At 34.6% G+C, this 22,117-nt stretch overlaps 2 protein-coding genes across 3 annotated transcripts; one reads left to right on the top strand and one right to left on the bottom strand.

Moving 5' to 3' along the window:
- The first annotated feature begins 11,258 nt into the window (after positions 1 to 11,258).
- On the top strand, positions 11,259 to 16,177 carry LOC121759503 (E3 ubiquitin-protein ligase MBR2-like). Of its 2 annotated transcripts, none has more exons than XM_042155105.1 (6): positions 11,259 to 11,343; positions 12,391 to 14,062; positions 14,587 to 14,637; positions 15,223 to 15,318; positions 15,459 to 15,599; positions 15,716 to 16,177. In XM_042155105.1, the coding sequence occupies exons 2-6, from the start codon at positions 12,470 to 12,472 to the stop codon at positions 15,845 to 15,847; spliced, it is 2,013 nt and encodes a 670-aa protein (XP_042011039.1). In that variant the 5' UTR covers positions 11,259 to 11,343; positions 12,391 to 12,469; the 3' UTR covers positions 15,848 to 16,177. The 2 variants fall into 2 exon arrangements, with proteins under 2 accessions (XP_042011039.1, XP_042011040.1); XM_042155106.1 differs by having other exon boundaries at positions 11,266 to 11,343; positions 12,468 to 14,062.
- A 1,331-nt stretch (positions 16,178 to 17,508) lies between these two features.
- Positions 17,509 to 19,278, bottom strand: LOC121759626 (U-box domain-containing protein 26-like). The gene has a single exon (XM_042155282.1). It carries the CDS (start codon positions 18,945 to 18,947, stop codon positions 17,697 to 17,699), a length of 1,251 nt encoding a protein of 416 aa, XP_042011216.1. The 5' UTR covers positions 18,948 to 19,278; the 3' UTR covers positions 17,509 to 17,696.
- Positions 19,279 to 22,117: the final 2,839 nt, after the last annotated feature.

Genomic DNA, 22,117 nt, shown 5'->3' with positions numbered 1-22,117 from the left:
TGGATAGAGCTACATCATTTTAGGTGGTTTTGTGACTTCTGTATATAGTCATGAAAATATTGTCTATTTTATAAAGTTGAAATATTCTCACTCTTATAAATAATTGAAAACATAAGATAAAACAATAAATATAAATATGTCTACCGATACCATTTCAATAATTTGAACAAGTTTTCGAAAGGTGGATAGAGAATCAAACAGTTGAGCTATAAAATTTCTACAATCTATATAGCTTTTTAAGTGATTCACTAACACTTTAATTAAAATATAATAATAGTAAAAAGTAAGTTGAAATTAATCCTTATTGGCCGGTTTTATCATGGGGAATATTACTCGTTAAGTCCATTATAAGGTCGATAAAAATTGAATAAAATCCAATTAGTCACCATCATCCACCAACTCCATGGACGACTTTCCCATTATGATAGATTATCATTTATTCATTTATTTATTCATTTATTTATTTATTTATTATGAGCTTAAACTTTTTTTATCTATCTTTTTGGTTTTATTAATTGAAAATGGGAGATGCTATTTATATAGACAAAATTTGTTAAACTATCATCACTTTTACATGTACCTACCCTTGTTTAGTGTTTAGACACAATATGTACATGTATAATGTATTATTTACGTTTATGACTTATAGCATATACAAAATACTCCCTCCGTCCCCTAATAGGAGTCGTTGCACGAGTTTTAAGAAATGTAAAGAAAAGTTGGTTGAAAAAGTTCGTGGAATGTGGGACCCACTTTTTATATTGATTTTATAATAAAATGTGAGTGGAGTGAGTTAGTGGAATGTGAGACCTACTACCATTTATGGTAAAAATGAAGAGTGACTCTTAATGGGGGACGGCCCAAAAAGGAAATTAGCGACTCTTATTCTGGGACGGAGGGAGTATATACTAGTACAAGTTGGCTTTATTACTAATCAGACCCAAAGTTTGGTATATATATTCATGTTTTCTCACTCACACGGTTTTCTGTCACCATAATAGACCATCACAAAGTCAACTTTGTAAATTCAATGGAAATTGATTTGACCAACGACTATCTATATTTATTGGTTTTATCATATAAAACAACAATATTTATTAATTAGTACTCTCTCCATCCCACAAAGATTGTCGCATTTTTCCATTTTCGTCCGTCCCATAAAATTCGTCTCATTTCATTTTTTACCATTTTTTGTAGTGGATCTGTTATTCCACTAATTTATTCTTACTCACATTTTATTATAAAACTAATATATAAAAGTAGGATCTACGTTCCACTAACTTTTTCAACTCACTTTTCTTTACATTTCTTAAAATCCGTGTCTGATCAAAATGAGACAATCTTTGTAGGACGGAGGAAGTACACGATACTCCTATCAAGTTTAGCCCATCTAAAAAAAGCAAAAAACAAAAAATAAAATATGAGAGTCAAAGTATAGAAGTTTGCCCAGTTCATCATGCCAACAATCAATTTCTAACAACCATGTCACAAAATACATGTGCAGATTTAAGGAAAGCAAAACAGACATGTCTAATTTTGAAGAATCTTTCCTCTGCCATAATCAAAACAAATGTTGATGAAAATACACCACATTTCTCGCAAATAAGCAAATTGTCTTGGACAAAAAATGAAATGACCATCCATACATGCATATAAATGAGGAGACAGCCATTGCATCCGTTTCTATATTACATCATACAAAAGATGCAACAAATAAGAGAATTTTGAATTTTCCAATTTAAATAGCTTATAGTTATCATAGAGACAGATAGCACAAATTCATTGTCCAGATAAACAATTTGCAAGAAAAGGAAGTGATTTGTCGGTTCTGATTCACCATCTCTTCAATATACAGGCAGCATAGCTCAAAGATGCTAATGGGACACTCATTTAAGGAATAAATATCACTACATAAAGTGATACATTGTGTATGGCATGCAATTTATATAAATTACTTTTTACATTCATTTTGAATTATAGATTTTTGGTCTTTTTACTCTTTTTTATTAATAAATAAAGATTATATCAAAGTAGACTTAAATTTGAGATATTTGGCTTGGAACATTATATAAAGATATTGTAGGGATCAGATCACTCAGGTTCACTAATTGCCGGGACCTCTTTTTGTTATTGGATCAACACCGAGATGGCTAATCTCAGTAAAGAACAAGCCAATTACAAGATATTTGTTACAACTAGAATCGTATGCAACAAGTACAAGACTACAATAAACCCTAGCATATATAGAATCTGGAACCAATCGAATATCTCGAGCTATACACTGTGAATCTCCTGCACACTTAATACACAAGTTAGTAACACAATATACAAGATCCTTTCAGATCTAAACCGCAAACGAAAGACAAGAACAAAATAGGATAGAAGAATTAGGATATGGCTCAGGTCGCACACACGACTGCACAGGCCCAAGGACCTCCTCAATCTTCTCCAACAAATCACAAGGGAGCACAGTGAAACAACCGAACCCCAAAACCTATGGTTTCCGATTACTACAACACAGTAGCCACCTCACACATCAAATGACTCACACCACAGCCACAAGGCTTCAAGAACACACAAATCCCACGGATCTAAGAAATCAACCGAAGATCTTCCACCAAACAGCCAGAATCGAACTCAACCGTTCGAAACCAAAGAGATCTCCGAATCAACACAGGAGTTGAGAGATGCATACTCGATTCTCACTAAAACATAGAAGGAGTCACCGGAGAAGAAAGATCGGAAGCCATTTCAGAGAGAGAGAGAGAAAGTTCTAGAGAGAAGCCGGAGAGAAAGCATGTAGAGAGAGAGAGACAAGTGAACAGACTGAGGAGTCAAGGAGGCGCAGGGAGTGTATAACTCTGCAAACAAACACACCCTAGATCCAACGGCTCATCGTCATGATCCGCGTGAGGTGGCATACGTGGCAGCCATCGGAGCGTCCTTTTAAGTATTGGGCCAAATCTGGATTGGGTCACCAATAAACATAAACGAGCCATTAATTAAAACCAGCCCAGCTAATTTAAATAGCAAACCCAAATTGAAGTCCACAATTATTTCACAGATATAATTGTAAAAGCCCATTTTTTTTTTATAGAATTTCATTCCTAGATGAGTTATCTACCATACCAAACATGCGCTAAGAACTTCTCCAAGGGTAGACATAAATGGAGAGGTAAAGTCATATAACTACCATATTTACCTTTTCTTCATGAAAAATCTTTCTCCTAAGAAAGGTATTTGAGAAGGTATTATAATTTCTTCCAATTTTGAAGTGGTATCTTTACTTCTCCATCAATGGAGGGGTAAAATCTTAGAACTACTCCCATATTTGCCTTTTTTTCATTAAAAATCATTCTCCAAGAGAAAATATATTTGAGAAGGTATTATGCTTTTATATTTTGGAATGCATTTTGTACTACTCCATCCGTCCCATTCAAGATGTCAATCATTCCTTTTTAGTTTGTCTCATTCAAGATGTTCATTTTCTATATTTGGAATTACAACATTCTCTCATATTTCCTCATTAAAATATTAAATCACTTTTTCCACTCTACTTTATCACAAACAACTATTCCACCTAAAACTCCGTACCATTCAAGAATGTGGTCATCTTGAGTAGGATGAAAGGGGTATTATTTTATTTTAGAAAATAATTTACTTTTCTATGTACTTTTTTCCTTTGGAATATGTTACTTTTTATAATGATATATTTCACTTTTTGAGAAAGTAAATAAATGATATAACCTCTTTCATTTACATTTCCTCCTTGAAGATGCTCTAAGTATACCAATAAATTAGAATAAATTGCGTTGCATTGAGACTACGCCCTTAATGCATAACTAAGACAAAATTTCATCCATTGGATTAAAAAATAAATTATTTAGAATACATAAAAAACGCACTTCATTATAACTTTATCGGAACATCATTATAGGAGAAAATCGGTCCAAATTTATACTATTAATCACACGACAATTAAGTGTGGTTATCAACCATATATAATATACGGGAGTGATCAATTGCTAACTTACTCTCTAGTTGCTAACTAAAACTAATTTAAGATCATAGGATTTTAGAAATCTAGTGGTCTAAATTTTGTCACGTGTAATTTTTGTTTTTATTAATTAAATCAAAAATGATAAAAAAAACTATCAAATTAGGGTTTTGGATGAATATCAATATAGTGTTTTGAAAATATCAACACAATGTTTTGAGAAGGTCTACACATTGCTTTAAAATGACATTCTACATGTATTATATTTACATATTTTATATACTATGTTGACATTTGTTGCTGTACGAAAAAATTGAAATTTTTGTTTTTTTTTTCAAATTTTGACATCGGAACATATGCAAATGAGATCTCGTTAGAACTCTTATGAAATTATCTTTAATTTGATATATGTTGCGCGAAAAAATAATTTAAATCGAGAAAGTTATATGCGTTTTAAAGTTATGTGATATTTTTCAAAAGTTAGTTACAACTAATTTGTCGTAGATTGACTTTAATACCCTTATGTACGTTTTTTTTATCGTATTGACATTCTGAGGCTGATGATTTAGGCTCTTGATTTGAATATGTAATGGCTATTATTTAATTGTAGTTATCAATTAAATATTAAATTAGCAATATAACACGGTGGTGTCATATACAATATATTTACATATAGTAGTATTTAAAAATAAACATTTACACAAATTGAATATAATTCAGTATAAAATTGGATGTACATCGCCACATCGGCATAACATATATTGCAGCAATCGCACTGAATCTCACGGAAATAACACTATTTTCATATAATTAATTTTGCATTAATTATGAAAAATCAACAAACTCAAAAATGAATAAAGATAAATTAACAAACATTGTATAAACAAAATACCCTTAAATTTTAAACCGGTTTTCTTATCAACCATTATTTCTTTACTACATTACCCCTTCTTTTATATTTGTAAAGTCAAATCACTCTCGAATTACATTAATTGTGGAGTATATTGTATAAAATTCTTGCACAGTACAAACCGTTCCATTATTAATCCAAATGTCAAATTGTGTCTTATGCAAATCAATTTAATATTTAGCAAGTCCTATAAATTTAAAAATTATAAGATTTTTAAATATTTCAAACTTATTTTTTAAAGTGCTTGAATCCTCAAAAATTTGAGTAATATTTATTGCCAACACCAATGATATTTTATACTACTAACATGTTTGGATCTAACGATGAAGATAAATATTGTGTACGAATGAGTTGAACAATGCTCCAAGGATAAATTTCAATTCTGAAAATTTTTATGAAGATGGTACACACAACTCACAAGACGAGATAATACGAGAAGGTTTACAAGATGAGATGGTACGAGAAGGTTCACGAGACGAGATGGTACGGGAAGGTATTGTTTGGATGGCAACATTAAGAAATTAAGAAATTAGATGTGAATAAGTATTATTTAATTGGACGTGAATAACTATTATTAGTAAGGATTTCATTAGATGATAACATTAAAAAATTAATTATATATGCATGTAGTCATTTTTATAAAATAATAATTTAGTAATAAAAAATTAATTGAATGTTAATGACTATTATTCCATTGGATGATAGCGTTTAGAAATTAAGCATATAAACACACATCTGATTTAATAACTTAGAATTTAAGAATTATTTGGTAATAAAAGATAATTGGATGTGAATGACTACTAATATTCCATTGGATGATGACGTTTAGGAATAAAATATATGCACATGCACTTGTTTTTATAACTTGGAATTTAAAGTTTAATTAATAATAAAATAATAGGATGTGAATGGATATGATTATTTCATTAGATGACAACCATAAAGAAATTAACTTAAAATTTTTTAGAATGATTTCGTAAAAAAAAAATGGATCTGAATGACTACTAATATTTCATTTGGATGACAACGTTTAAAAATTAAGTGTTTGCACATGAAGTCGTTTTTATAACTTAGAATTTTAAAGATGAATTAATAATAAAATACTTGGATGTGAATAGATATGATTATTTCGCATTTCGTTGGATGATAACACTAATAAATTAATTATATATGCAAGTAGTTGTTTTTAGAACTTGAAATTATAATACTTATTTAGTAATAAAAATTAATTGAATGTGAATGACTATTATTATTTCATAGGATGATAACATTAGAAAAATTAAGTATATACGCATGTAGTCGTTTTTATACCTTAGAATTTTAAAGATGAATTAATAATTAAATAATTGGATGTGAATGAATATGATTATTTCGTATTTCCGTGGATGATAATAATAAGAAATTAATTATATATGAATGTAATCGTTTTTATAACTTGGAATTATAAAATTGATTTAGTGCCCACTCTGTCCCCGAATAAGATTCATGTTTTGCTATTTTCGTTCGTCCTTAGTAAGAGTCATATTTAACTTTTACCATAAATGGTAAGTAGGTTCCACATTGCACCAAGTTATTTCACTCACATTTTATTCTAAAACTAATATATATAAGTGAGACTCATATTCCACTAACTTATTCAACCCACTTTTATTTATATTTATTAAAATTTGTGCCATAACCAAATAAGACTCATATTGCGGGACAAATAAAGTAATAAATAATTAATTGGATGTGAATGACTATTATTATTTCATTGGATGATAACATTAAGAAATTAAGTATATACGCATGCAATCGTTTTTATAACTTTAAAGATGAATTAATAATTAATTAATTGGATGTGAATGAATATGATTATTTCATATTTCGTTGGATGATAACACTAATTAAAAAATTAATTATATATACATTTAGTCATTTTTATAATTAATAACTGTATAGTAATAAAAAATTAATTAAATGTGAATGACTATTATTATTCAATTGCATGATAACATTATAAGAATTAAATATATACATATGCAATCGTTTTTACAATTTAAAATTTTAAAGATGATTTAAAATAAAATAATTGGACGTAAATGACTATGATTATTCGTAATTTTTGTTCGATAATAGCACTAAGAAATTAATTATACATACATGTTGTCGTCTTTATTAATTATGTATACATGTATTCATTTTCATCCTCAGAAATTTTAATATTGTAAAATATTGTGAAATCAACTAACTATAGTAAAATATTGTGAAATCAAATATTTATTCATTCCTATTCGTCATCCGAAAATTATGCAATCAAAAATCATGGACTTCATTACTTTTTCAAAAATTGGTATAATCAAAGTATATTTGAAAACAATAAAATAGTTGTATAGAAGGTAACTTTGATTCATTTTTTTTATTTAAAAAATTTATCTTTTACATTTAAAAAAATATTATAATTTTATTATAAAATAGTATGTTTCAATTATTCATATTCATTATCCGAAATGGCGAAATTTATGAAATCATATATTGTGTACAATATATCCATTAATTGTAAATAAATTTTAATTTTCAGAAATCTCATTTAGAGATATATAAAGTAATTAAATTATGCCTATAGTTAAATAATCTATGATTTATTAAATTAATATCTGTTGTCGATTTTCGCACAACAAATTCAGAATCTAAAGAAGTCTAGCTCTTGAATAAAAAACTAATTATGTTAGAAAAATCAATATTTGTTTTTTCGCTCGACAACCAGAGGCAAGTTCTAGAAGACCTCGGCCCGAGAGATATAGGACGTCATAGATAAATGAAATATCATCATTCTTGGAAGAAGAAATTATGCAAACATATATCATATGGATGCTACTTTAACCTAAATAATTAATTTCAAAGATCTAATACATCATTTCCGAAATGTGTGTAATTGTTCTTTCCTAAAATAATCATACAAGGGTAACTATGTAATACATTAAATTAATTAACAACTAGTATAAATTTATTTTGAATGTAAAATACCTAAAATGTCCAAAATTGTATATACAATCTTTGTTAATTTATCACTACTCTTCAAAAATATAGTACTACTTTACTACTTTAGCATAAATCATAATACTGAATGTAAGAAAAGATAACATTGAATTTACGTTAGCACAAGGCAATTATATTAACCCTAGTAACATTTAAGGGTTGTTGTGAGTTGTCATTAATTAGTGTCATCAACACAAAATTAAATTAACATCATCATAACATTGAATTAACATTAGCACAACCTTTCATTTACTTGAGCATAATATATGCAAGTACACATATATATTTATTATTTACATACCGGGTATTTCATTTTTTTTTCTGTGAACGTGTGGAATTAGAATCTCATAAAATTATCTTTTATTTAATATACTAGTATATGATTTGTGAAATAAATTAAATTGAGAGGATTAGATGAAATTTAAAATTTTGTAGTGTTTTAGAATTAAGAAAGTGGGGTCAACTGTCACTGAAAAAGAAGTACTGTATGCAATTACAAATTCAAAAAAAAACTTGCACATAGCCTTGAATGCATATACAACGCATATTGAATTAATTCACATTGCATTAATTGAAAAAACCATCCTTGTAAATTATACACACACATGTATTTCAGAAAATATTTTTCCTTTTTTAGGGACAATATTTATTTACTAATGAGAATATTTCCATTTAAATAATAATAATTTTAGTTGATTTTTGATCAATTTTATAACTTTCAAAAAATAGTGAATTAAATCATGATTTGTGTACATTTATACAATAATCTCATGCGATTAAAAATTTCAATAAAATTTGTCATATAAATCATAAATTTTATTAACTTCTAAACAAATTTAACATTATTCTACAATATTATGGTCGGTTTGTAGATGATTATCATATCATAACGATATAATGTGAAAAGTTCAAAAGTGACAACAAATTTCCTTACAAGAATTTTAATCATATAAAATAATTGCGAAAATTGTAAGATTTAATTCCAAACTTTTGAAAATTATACTACTATAATTTAATAAAAAAATTTCCTTCATAAAATGAAATTTACCTTAAAATCACCATAAAATTTCTTCAATTGACCTGTGTGTATAATTGGATTCTTACCTTTATCAAGACGGCAGTCAAATAACTGTCCCATAGTCAAATCTATGAATTACCAAAAACATCCCTTCGAATTTCTGTATCTGCAAAAAAAAGTTCACATTTACATCATCGCCCCCTCTCTCTCTCTCTAAACAATCCACATTCTCTTTCAACCATAAAAACAATGGAGATTTTCAATTTCACTTACATGTGAAACCATCTGTAATACAAGCCAGCATAAAAAGGTTAAATCTTTGTAGTTTTTCCCCTATTCTATTGGGTCGTAAGTTGCAAGAGCATTCACATTCGTATTTTTACCCATGAGCACGGATGTGGGCTCGACCTCACTTTTTCTGTCTGCTCTTATACAAGAGCACAACACCCACATTCGTGCTCTTCCGCAAGAACGAGCACAAGAGTCTTACCAATCCATTATTCAATTTAAATAAAAACATTTCCACGAAATTAAAATATATTAAAAATACCCAAAATAATATTATAAATTACAAAAAAATTAAAAATTACATAATTAAATTCCTAAAAAATAAAAATTGCATAATTAAAATACTAAAAAATAAAAATTACATACTTAAAATCCTAAAAAATAAAAATTACATAATTAAACTCCTAAAAAATAAAAATTACGGAATTTAAGCGTAAAAATGCCCCCGGGGAAGACTAGTCATCATCCGGCGATACCCCCAACGTTCTTTGGAGACCCCGTATCATCGCCACACGCGATCGAAGTTGCTCGGGGGTCATATTTGACCTATCGGCCAAATTGAGTTGGGCCAAAACCCCCTACAACGAGTTGGTGGGGGTTGAGGTGGCACATAGGGAGCGGGGGCGAATGGAGTCGCGGCATGACGGCGGTTGGCCGCCTCCTTCTTCCTCCTTGCGGTCGGCGTTGGGAACCGCTCGGGCCGGCGTCGAGGCTACCCAAGTTAGCTCCGGCAAGTTGGCTAGCCATGTCTTCGGAGCCGGCGTCGGATAGGGATACCGACCTTGACCGTTTAGAGGAGCCGCTAGAGAAGGATGTTACGCCTCCCTTATACTTCGGATGCGACCGCGTCTCCTGCCAAATGTTGAGGTACTTGAACGGCTTGTAGTTCATGGATTGGTAGGTCGACAAGGTGGAACTGATGATGTCGACCTCGCTCCGGCCGCTCCCCGCCAACCGCTCTTCCTGGAGGTAATACCCCTGGAACTTTTAGATTTCTTCGCTGGCTCTGTATATGGCGTTGCGCATCATACTCTCGTTGCGCTCGATTGTTTCAGCCGGCTGGTTTTCATTGTAACTGCGACAGATGCGCCACCAATAATGATCGCCGGATTGGTTCGTGCCAACCTCCGGATCTTCGGAGATTGACAAGAACGCTTTGAACAATTGTTCCATCTCCGTCGGAGTGTACGGTGTGCGGACATCGCGAGTAGGAGGAGTCGGAGTTTGGGAGGGGCCGCTCGACCTCGCTCTAGGCTCGGGTGTCCACCCGTATTGCCATTCGGGGGCATCTTGGTCGTCGATCGGGTAAGGCCAGTAGCCACCCGGAACTTCCGAACCTTGGGTTTGAGGAGGTGCCGAATAATCCGTTTCCAGACTAGGAAATGGTTGTGAACCGAACCAATCGGGGTTCCAACCGTGGGAGCCGATGCGTGATCGCCGTGGCCGGATATTGTTTTGTTGTAAGAGTAAGAGTGAAAGAAAGATTGAGAATTGAGAATGGAAATGAGAGAATTTAGATGAGAATTGTGTAGTGTGGTGTGAATTTTTGGTGTGAAAGTGAGGGTATTTATAGATGAAAAATGTGTATTTTTGGGGAAAAATAAATTAAAAGTAGGTAGAAAATGGATATAATTTTTTGGGAAGTGAGAAAATATTTTTTTTTAATTTTTAATCAGATATTTTAATTAAAATCCATTTTTTTTTTAAATTTCCAACGGCGGCTCGCTGGCACGGACGTGCTCGATGCATCGAGCAGTGCCGTGCCAGCGGCAAGAGCGCAGCGGAAGACAGCTCATCCGCGCCGTTGGCACGGACGGACGGACGAGCTTGTGCTCGTCGAGGTGGACGCTCTGACAAATTGAAATAAACTTTCCTCATCGAGCAGTGTCGTGCCAGCAGCAAAAGCACAGCGGCGGACAGATCATCCGGGCCGCTGGCACTGACGGACGGACGGACGAGCTTGTGCTCACCGGGGTGGACGGTCTGACAAATTGAAATAAAACTTCCCTTTACTATCTACCTACTGCCTTTCACCGTAAATTCAACCCACATAAAAAGAAAACCCATTTACTCAATCGCCGTCATCGCTGGATCATCTCTCTCTTCTCTGAGGTTTTTTTTTCTCAAACCCATCTACTTAGTTGTAAATTTTTTCAGTTTGTTTTGATATTTGAGGAAGTGAGTTTGTTCATTAGTTTTTGATTAATTTTATCTTAGATTGTTCAAGATTGAATTTTTTCCCGGAACTTCACAAGATTAAGATCGTGAACATTCACGGAGGGATCTGTTTTTAAGGTGTTTTAGAATAGTTATACTCCTATCAATTGATGAACTTCGATGGAATCAATTGATTAGATTCTTGTAATGAGTGATATAGGATAGATTCATTGTTAAAAAAAGTTGTGATATTCACAAAGTTATAATCTTTTTTTCTCAATCTCTTGTTTTTTGGGTAAAACTGACCAATTTTTCAGAGTATCTGTTTAATTCAGCGTGGGAATACAAATGGTATATGGAATTTCATTATCTAATTAGTATCCGTCGTTTTCACTACCTATCAAAGAATTAAGAGTGTAGAGTCATATTTGAGTATTTTTTTTCTTCTCATTTTCTTTTCTTGTTATCGTATTCCTATGAATGGTCTTACCTTTTGAGTTGAAGTTTCTCATGTGGTTTTAAGTTTGCTATGGTTTGAAAATTGTTGATCTATTTGAGGCTGAGGATTGGTTTCATTCCGTTTACTTGTGCATAAGCTAGAGTCTGGTATTGTGGAATCTTTATTGCCAGTGAATTTTTCAGTCAATGTTGTGATACATCACTCCATTTTTTATACTACATTTGGATTATGAACGTTTGCACTAGTATGTATCATTGTGGACTTTTGTGGAGGACAATAACTGGAAAAAAATTACATTCTTTGATGTCATTTGAGGCAACCTTAACTTTCATAAAAATAGTTGTATTTGAGAACTTGTTTTAGAGTGTTAAGTATATGTTGTTGCTTTTATGTCTATTCAGTTGATTCCTTGTCAGTATGGGCGAGTTCATCGTCATAGCTCTAATTGTATATTCTTGTGCAACGTCTATTAGTATCTTACACTTTCAACTTTATATTATTAGGCTTAAAGTGATTTTTATCTCCCTATTCTTCCTCTGCAGATCTGCTGAAACTCCTTGCTGCTGTTTGCCTAATATGCTTCTGTAGTTGGTATAATTTATTTGACATATAATTGCAGACATGCAACGGGGGAGAAGTACCCTCAATTCCTTTCCCGAGCCATTTGATTTGAACCAAGGATCACTTTCTGAAAATACCTCTATGGATCATTCAGTTGAAAACCAACAGTCCAATTACATTCTTGGATCTACTGATGGGAATGTTAGTCGCGTTAGTACCACTGATGGCTCTTCTCAGCGTTTTAGTGTTTGGGACCAGGGCGAATCCAGCTCCAGTTCAAACAATATGCAAGGGTCCTTTCCACCATCAAACGCCACAGGTTACAGAAATTTGGTTACTGGCAGACCCCCAGCCATGCAAAATCTCAGCTCGAACAATGCTTCCATGAACTTAAATTTGAATGATGGCCAACCGTGGAATCATGATTGCCATCAAGGTTCTGGAGCAGTTGCATCCCATAATCTGTATAAATCTGGTCATTCGGCGGTGGAACAGAATTCAACCTTTTATGCTTCTTCAAGTAACATAGGAACCTTTTCTGGTCGTTCGAGTAATTCATCAGAAAATTACGATTTAGCAGGTCCATCTTTTGGTTCCTGGGGTTCATCTTGTAAGAGAAAGGCTCTTGAGGGCACTTCTGGACAATTTTACCCTGGTGGAAGTTCGAGCTCGGATCAGCCAATGGGAAAGAACATAATGCAGCATCCAGCTCATGGTAGTTACAATACTTCAGGTAGCTTGAGTATATCTTCTGGTCCGGTGAACTTGTCTTCAACGAATCTCGTGGAGCAACTAAATCCAAGTATTGGGGTTGGTATGAATAGAGTGGCTCCCAGCCCTTTTCCCTCTTCAAGCGTTCCAGGAGTGGCAGAAAGCTCGGCTAGACATTTTGCAGTAAGATCGAATCATGGACGCCATGAGCCAACTCCGTTCAATACACCTAGAAGTTCATCTATGAGGAGCTCTGGTGTTTACGCTTCCCATTTTTCAAGACCTATTGCAAACACCGATTCTGCAGAATTGAGGTCGTCTATCACACCACCAATGAACCAACAGAATTCTCTGACTCGGCCTCATTTGATGCCTGTAAATGAGGCAAGAGGAACACACTCATACCCTTGGAATGGTTCTTTGAGGTCACGAGGCGGTAGTTCATCAAGTTCTTTTGTAGTCTATGGAGAAAGTGGTCATGGAGCACCCGAGGAAATTAACGTTAGAAGTTCTCGAAGAAATAATCTCGAGTACCCCATGACCGTTTCTGCACCGGAGACAAGAAATGTCATGCCGGATCAAATCGATTGGAGTTTTGCTCCTGGAACTTCTGCATCTTCTAGGAATCATCCTACTGGTTCACGTATCGGTCCCAGTTCTGGAGGCAGGACCTATTCTGGTGCATGGTTGCCTCATCAAAACCCGGCATTACAAAATCATGAAAGGTTATCAGAATCTCTTCCTTGGATTCCTTCCCATCGAGTTGAGCCTGAATCCGGGACTCTTAGAAGGAATTTTTCAGTTTTTCCTTCAACGGACGAGGCAGCTAATACTAGTCAACATCATTTAGATCAAAGGTCAGCAGCACTGTTGATGGATATACCAGGCGATGATATTACTGGTCGGCGTTCTTTGGCTGCTGTTGAGAGCAGACATAGACTGGTATGTTACTTCCATAAAAAATTGCTTTATATTGCATTTCTCTTGCAAATGCAGTATATAACTTTACACCTCTGATTCTCCTCAAATGTTTTTAAAAATTACAAGTATTTTTGAAGTACATTGCTTCCTGCAGTGTTGCTAGCCTGTTCTGCTGAATCTATAATCTTTCTGCTATGGATTGACTAATAAGCCTAAAAGAATTTGGAGCACCACTACTGTTTCTACCTGAATGAGTTTTAGATCAGAATATGACATTAAGTCATCAACCTCGATAGCCTTATTGTGAATATATATGCTAGTATAGATGGATGAACTACTGATAAACAGAACGTATTTGATGTAGAGACTCTATATCTCGAGTTTGAGTATTCTGTAGTCTTGGTGTTTGAGTATATGATATAGGGCGACTCTCTAGATCTCGATAACCTTATACCCCTTTGGTGTTTGAACTACCTTATATATCATCATCTCTCCTTGTTACTATAAAGTTATAGCTCTGATACTTCCGTATCAACGATGAACAGATACGTCAACTCTTGAATGCCATGCGGAGGGGTGTACACTTACAAGCTGAGGTTTGTTTGGATCTTTGCTATGTTCGTAGTTCTTAATTTATATGCGGCCCTAAGAATACGTTAGGTCATTAGCTACAACTAACTTTAAAAAAAAAAAAAAGAAGCACCATGACTTGTTTTTTGAACGATTATAATTTCTTACATGTTTTTTCTTTGAAAAGTTTAAACTTCTGTCAGTTTTGACTCTAAACAGTTTATTGTAGTATCAACTTTTTACTATCCGAGTAATTACATGATATGCATTTTCCATGCCTATATACCTGCATAACTATTCGCCTCACATCATTACGTACCTATATTGTTAGTCGGGCTGGTCTTGGATATACCGCTCAAGAACTATCACCCTAAGACCTGTTCATGTTCATAGAAGTTAGAACCTACTATAAATGTGGCCTTTTGACTCTTAGTCCAGGGTTCGCCCGACCTCATTACTATTCGTATCTAAGAGCAGTCATAAGCATATTTTGCGCAGAATTTTATTTCACAATTCCCATACCATATTTGATTTGATAAAGTGTGGTAATGATTGCAGTTGATTCCCAAAATTTCCATGGTAATTGAGATCTTTAAAATTTTTCACTCCAGGATTATATGCTCATCGATCCTTTTATGAACGAATTTGCTGAGTTGCACGACAGACACAGAGATATGAGGCTTGATGTCGATGATATGTCCTATGAGGTAACGTTTACTTTGTGTGATGAGTTATATTGACAATGCGTAGGATTGAGTATTTGAAGGATTTCATGATTTAAAAAAAAGCTCAAAATTGTTCAATCCATCGAAGTACATAGATATATTTATCAAACTTCATGCGGCAGGAATTATTGGCTTTGGAGGAGCGAATTGGGAACGTGAGCACCGGGCTCAGTGAAGAGCAAATCAGGGGCTCCATGAAACAGCGCAGGCATGAAGCAGCTGGAAGCACGCTGCCAAGCATGGAGCCGTGCTGTGTATGCCAGGTTAGAGCCTTTTGCACGCCCCATACCATCTGATAAGTCGTGCTGGTTTCGTGAGTACTCCTTGATTTGATTGCTACGTCTGCCAAAACATGAAAAAATCTTTTTCCTTGGACCAGGAGGATTACATAACTGGAGAAGACATCGGAATATTGAACTGTGGGCACGAATTTCACACAGGCTGCATCAAGCAGTGGCTTACGCTGAAGAACCTTTGCCCCATATGTAAAACGACGGCCTTGGAAACTTGAAGGCGAAACGGTGCTCTCCCCTTCAAATAATGTCCCTATTTTTCACCCTTATCCCATTGAAGGGTGTCTTTTCCTTTTCTTTTTTACAGCTATGGTCGAAACTGGTCCGTGCTCTCCTCACCGGCTTGGTGGACTCAAGAAAGGAGAGATCCACATGGAGTGAGTTGTGAGAAGTGTGCACCATGATACTCTTTTAGGATTGAAGTTGATAATCTATGAACAATTTTGTATTCTTCAAACATGAAAACTTTGAGCCTATGAACTGAATAATAATACTATAGACTGACATACATTATTGGAGATTGTTATGTAGTACTTATGATTTCTTTAGCTTTCTGTTATTGGTGTGATAATGGACTATGTTGGACTGAAATGAAGATTTTTCCTATAATAGTGATATATAGTTTTAATTTTTAGTGGTTTTAAAAGTTGTAGTATTCATCTTATAAAACGTCAGCAGGCAAGTATTCCAAACATAATAGGGTTGCCTTTGAAAAATCCAATCTCCTAATAATTTTAGCTAAGCCACCAAACAAATATGGATGGTCATAACAAACATGAATTCGACTATTCTATCCGTTTTCCATTAAACTTGTCTTCACATTGCTAAACAAACATAAAACATTTCATATCATAGAAATTTCAGAATTTCAATTCTCCATAATTTTTTGTAACAAACCATCTGTGTTATACCCAATCCATGTAAATTCATTCAATAGTACTCCATTTAATTTACACCTTTTAGCCCTTGAAGCATACCTTCATTCTTAATCACCTCAATAATCATCACAACTAAAACAAACAGAATATATATACTGCCATAACTTAATAAACTAAAAAAGAATTGATAAATTATCAAAAAAAGTTTCATTGAGTTTTAGTCCACTGCGAAAACAATATGATCTTGATTTTTCTACCGAACGACCTTGTTTCTATATGAATGAGCATTATTTTCTCAGCAAAATTTTAAAATTTCCAAATTGGTCAAATTTCATAAGTACTATTTTATATCTTTTGTCCATAATTATAATTATTATACCATGGTGTGGGGTGGCGTGTGCACAGCATATAATTGATTGATCAACAATAAAAGGCTATTAATAGATACAACAAATCTAGGTGACCAAATTTTGTACAACCAAAAACTAGTTTATTTGAAAAAAAATATTTTTATTTATGCATTTAATTAAAATATATGGATGCATATATAGTACATAGAAAGTGCATAATATTGTGGTCATATATTTATGATTTATGTATAATTTTTTTACTTTTTTGGAACCATAAATGTAATTAGTGCATACTTTAATTCAAATTTTAAAAACAATAGAAAGAAAATTCAAATAAAAAAATGAGGTTAAAAGCTAATAAGTCTTTTTAACTTGTCCACTTACTATATTTATTATTTTAATATATAATTAATACATCAAATTATTAATATAACCTTATTTTGATTGTAGAAAATTTAGTTGTTTATCATGATATAAACATTTTGTATGCATGCGCCACACGACATTATTCTCTTCAGTCCACGGTCAAAAAACTTAAAAATCTAATTCACTTCTATTTATTCATCATCATAAAAGCCCCACATTAATTTCATCAAATTTAATCACACCAAACATTAGTAATCTGTAATGAATGCTATTCAACTTTTGAAATTACAATCACCAACAAATCATTTCCATTCCAAAACTCTCTCCAAAGAAGAGTAGATAGATACAAATACATACATGTACCCCCCTAAACTAACCCTCTCAAATCATGCCAACTAATATTTCCCCTTTAAAAATGCAATTTAAATTTGAACCTAAGCAGCAAAATAGTTAGAATTATTAAAAAATAAAAATCAAAACGGAACGACGTCGCTTCCGGCATAATCATCCGTGTTGGCAATGGAGTCGTGGTGGGGCCACGAGTCCCTTAGCGATTTCAGCAGCGTCTGCGCCTTCCGCTTCGCCCTCTCCGTGCAGTCGCTTTGCACCAGCAGCAGCAGTTGAGTCAGCACCCCCGCCGCCACCGCCTCGCACTTCGCCCGCTCCGACGCCGAGCACAGCGACAGCAGCGCCCCCGCCGCGTACTCCGTCGCCCGATCCGAGATTTTCAGGATCGTCTTCACCAGCAGCGGCGCCGTCAGCGCGTGCGCCGCGAACGCCTCGCACCCCGCCGGAATCCGGCACAGGAGCTCCACCGTCGCCAGCGCTCTCTCCGCGTCGCACTTCTCGTACTCCGCCAGCCTGTCCACCAGCGCCTCCGCCGCCCCCGCCGCCACCGCCCGCTCGCGGTGCTGCTTCACCAGGCACAGCGCGAACAGCGCCTTGATCCCGACCTTCACCGCCCTAGGATACGCCGCCGGATAGTTCAGCAGCCCGACGATCCCCTCAAACACTCCCTCCGCTCCGCTGAGCTGCGATCGGAGATCCGGCGACCTCAATCCCGCCGCAATCGATTCAATCAACGCCGCCGAGTTCACTCGGACGTCGATCGACGAATGGAACAGTAAATTCACCAGATAACTCACCCTCTCCGAATCACTCGCCACGAACAAACACTCCGGTTCAGAGAGAGTGAACATCGACAAAATCGCAATCGATTCCAGATTCAATTCCGTCGGAATCGCAGCAGCGTCGGCGAACACAATCGACAGCAAAATCGCACGCGCATCACTACCAGCAATAACAGATCTATTCTTCTCCGATTCACGGGCCAAACCTCTGAGCCGCCGCAGAGCCGAAAGCCTCACGCTAAACGAACCGGATCCGGACGAAGCCTGACTCAGCAGAGACCGAACCAGAATAGGCTCGGCAGGCTGCTTCGGAGTCGGAATCCGCTCCACACCAAACGAGCGGTTCGCAACGCACCATTCCTGAATCAGCCTTCGCAGAGTGTGGTTCGGAATAAGCGTGAAATCTGTGAGTGGGGCCCGGGTGACCGGACACGTGGTGTTCCCGGTGGCCACCCACGATTCAATGCTGGAGCGATCGTAAGTTTGACCGGTGCAAACGGTTACAGGGTCGCACATCAGCTCCAAGGAAATCGGGCAACGGAAATAGTAAGGAATCTGCACGCCGATATCCAGAGGCTCCAAACCAGCTGGCATGTTCTTCTAAACCTCTCTGTTTATTTTGAATTTATATATATATATATATATTGGTTGAATAATATATGAATCGAGAATGAAAAATTGAGGGACAAGAAGTAGAGAAAGAGTGATACTAACTGCAAATTCTGTTTGAGGATGTTGGGGGAGGGAGTGATGGGTTATATACCGAATAGGAACAGAGGGACATTTCTCTGCTGACGGATTTGTACTATGTGCTGTGCTGCCTATTTCCCATTAATCCGCCACACGTGTGGTTCGTTTAACTCAACCATGGTTACCTAGCTTAGATGAGACTGGATTGGGATGGGCCCATCTTTGTTTTGAAATTTCTTTTTTGGTCAAAATCTAACTCCTGTTTTACATCATTATTTGAATTAAATCAAGGTGAATGGTTCTCATTGCTCATTTGTTTTTTCTATTTTTGGGGTTTATTCTGCTCCTGAGATTCTTGGTCATCTATATTTTTGTATGGAAGAGGATATGGATGGTTGCATCACCTTCCCTCATCACTTTTAAATTAGCTCAATTTCTTTAACTTGATGAATTAGATTTAGGAATAATACACCTCACATTTAAATAATGTTACAATTGAGTTAATTAATTTGTCTAAGTGGAATAAGTTTGACATAAAATATAATTATGTTTTGCACTGATAATTTAATTTTACGAGTACTAGAATTGAATTAAGACATTGAAAGATAATTCTTGTTATGCTAGACTTTGATAGTGCCTTTTTTTAAACTGTCAAAATTTGCAAGACTATTAGGCTGTTCTATTTGCAAGATTAAATATGTATGGTATTTGATTCATGAGATTGAATATCACAATTCAATCTTAGATGAATAATCATGTGATAATTAGTCATAGTCAATCTTCTCCAACTATATCTCAATCCTAGACTATATCTCAAGATTATCTTGTCCAACAAATCGAACAGCCACTATAAGTTAGTTCAAAATTTATATACTAACACATGGTAATGATTCAAATTTCTAATTTATTTCCCTTTATTTTCTTTCTTCCCCTCATCATTTTTACTACCTGGAAATGATTTTTTACCGGATTTATTCTTACTACCTGCAAATGATTTTTACCAGGTTCATTCACGCATGTTTGATTTTTTGTTTTTTTTCCGGCATTGATTGCAATCATGGAACTGTACCAAAACCAAATAAATAGATTCTTTACTTGTCCCATATCTGAATATTCTTGCTTATGTTATTGTTTAAACAAAATCTAAAAGTTGCTTTTTCTAACGTTAGCACCCATATAATACTACTACAACCAATATATATGAGCCATTGAATGTTTGTGTTAAAGTGGTTTAACCAAACCTTTCATTTTTTTACATTGAACTCTAAGTCAAACTTCCAAATTAGGTTTAGACCAAGAGTAAGGGGTGTGTTAGAAGTTCCAATATTTGGTTGTAATAACTATATCTATTGAAGTGAAGTAATTTTTTGTTGTTGTATCATATGGTTATTGGTTTGATGACTAGTAATAATTATATACAGATATAATGATAGTAAGTAGCAAAATACTAGACAAAATGACAAATACTAAGGAAATAATGGTTATGGGTTTTATCACGTTTAGCAGGAGGAAGCATGCCTGGGCAAGAACATAAAGTAGATAAGCTTTATTAACTCCTTTACATAAAACTGAATACTGCAACACTGAAAACACTATATATACATAGATTCATCAAAAGAGAAACAATTGCTGTGACCTCGTGGGATACCTTTTCATCAAATCTATAGGTAGGTATATATTTCTAGTGAGAGAAAATGACAAATTAAATTGTCCAATAGTGTGACAGTGAGGTCATTTCCCAATTCCCATACATTAAAAAGTGGTCAAAAATTAGGAAACTTTACTTGTTGTGGTGATTAGTAAATGAATAGTAGCAAGCAGCTAGGGTTTTGGTTTGTGGTTGGGTGTTATTAAGTTTTAACTCTTTATCGATGACTACATATATGCATGAATTGCAAGATTCTATGCAAGTTTGGAGATTCCCAAGAGGAGAAGTCTCTCAGCAGGTATTCAAATTCAATCTCCTAGAAAACAACCCAATTGGGTATTTTTGACCAATTATTATTACGATAGCTAGGTTGGTTAGTTGTATGAATTTAGTGCTCATAAGCTAGGAAGACCCTAGATAAAGCAATTATTTTTTGGAACTTTGAAAAGAAGTGCAATCATAGTCTTGATTATACTAAATCGACAATCTTGGAGTCGAATGCAAGTAATTTTCAAGAAAGATGGGAAATGAATTAATTTGATTGACCATACATTTTTGACTGAATTATTTCCACTACTTTTTATGTTATGAAATGAAACCATAGATGAAAATTAGGCGCGACTTAATTGATAAATTAAACAATGTATGAGTTGATATATAATCAAGTGATATCATTTCCTTTTCAAACCAAATTAAGCTTAAAGAGTATAAAAAAGAAGTTTGTGTTGGAGAAAGCAAAGAATAGTAAATGCAGATAGCAATACTTTCTAAAATAAGCAACGTAAAGAGGGAAAAATGTTGATACTCATGAGTGTATAGGATAGCAATAATGAAATGAAGAAAGAGGAAAATGTATTAATAACAGTCAAAGATACTTAGATTAGAAGAAGCAGAGCAGGATATAAGGCCTGTATATTTAAAGGTGGGGGTGGAATGACCGGTGGTCAAAGGTCAAAGATGAATAGAGGAACGTGCGGGGGGACACCTTGTCTCTCTCCACACTTTAATTCTTTTAATTTTGGCCCCCCCAACAACCACCACCACTCACATCTCTCTCTCTCTAACATATTAACACCTTTTAATTTCTTAGTTTTGCACTTAATAATAATACTAGTACTACTACTTACCAACGAGTTATAGCGCAGTCGACAGAGGAGAGTTGTATTAACCTTGAGATCATGGGTTCAAACCCCACCATCCGCTGAAAGACTTTCGGCCTTAATCCGCAAACTCGGTTGAGCAAGTTAGTCGGATTCTGTCAAAGGGAGGGTTCGGTACGCCTATGGTCAAACCCAAAAAAAAAATAATGCTACTTCATACGTCTATCGTTAAGTGTCTCATTTTGGATCGTCACAAGTACTCCCTCCGTCCCGGACTACTTGCACTTATTTCCTTTCTGGGCGTCCCAAGTTATTTGCACTCTTTC

The sequence above is a fragment of the Salvia splendens genome, chromosome 12 (genome assembly GCF_004379255.2).
Source record: "Salvia splendens isolate huo1 chromosome 12, SspV2, whole genome shotgun sequence".
Lineage (NCBI taxonomy): Eukaryota > Viridiplantae > Streptophyta > Magnoliopsida > Lamiales > Lamiaceae > Salvia > Salvia splendens.
The sequence above is the reverse complement of the archived record's forward strand: the minus strand, read 5'-3'. Positions and strand labels throughout refer to the sequence as shown.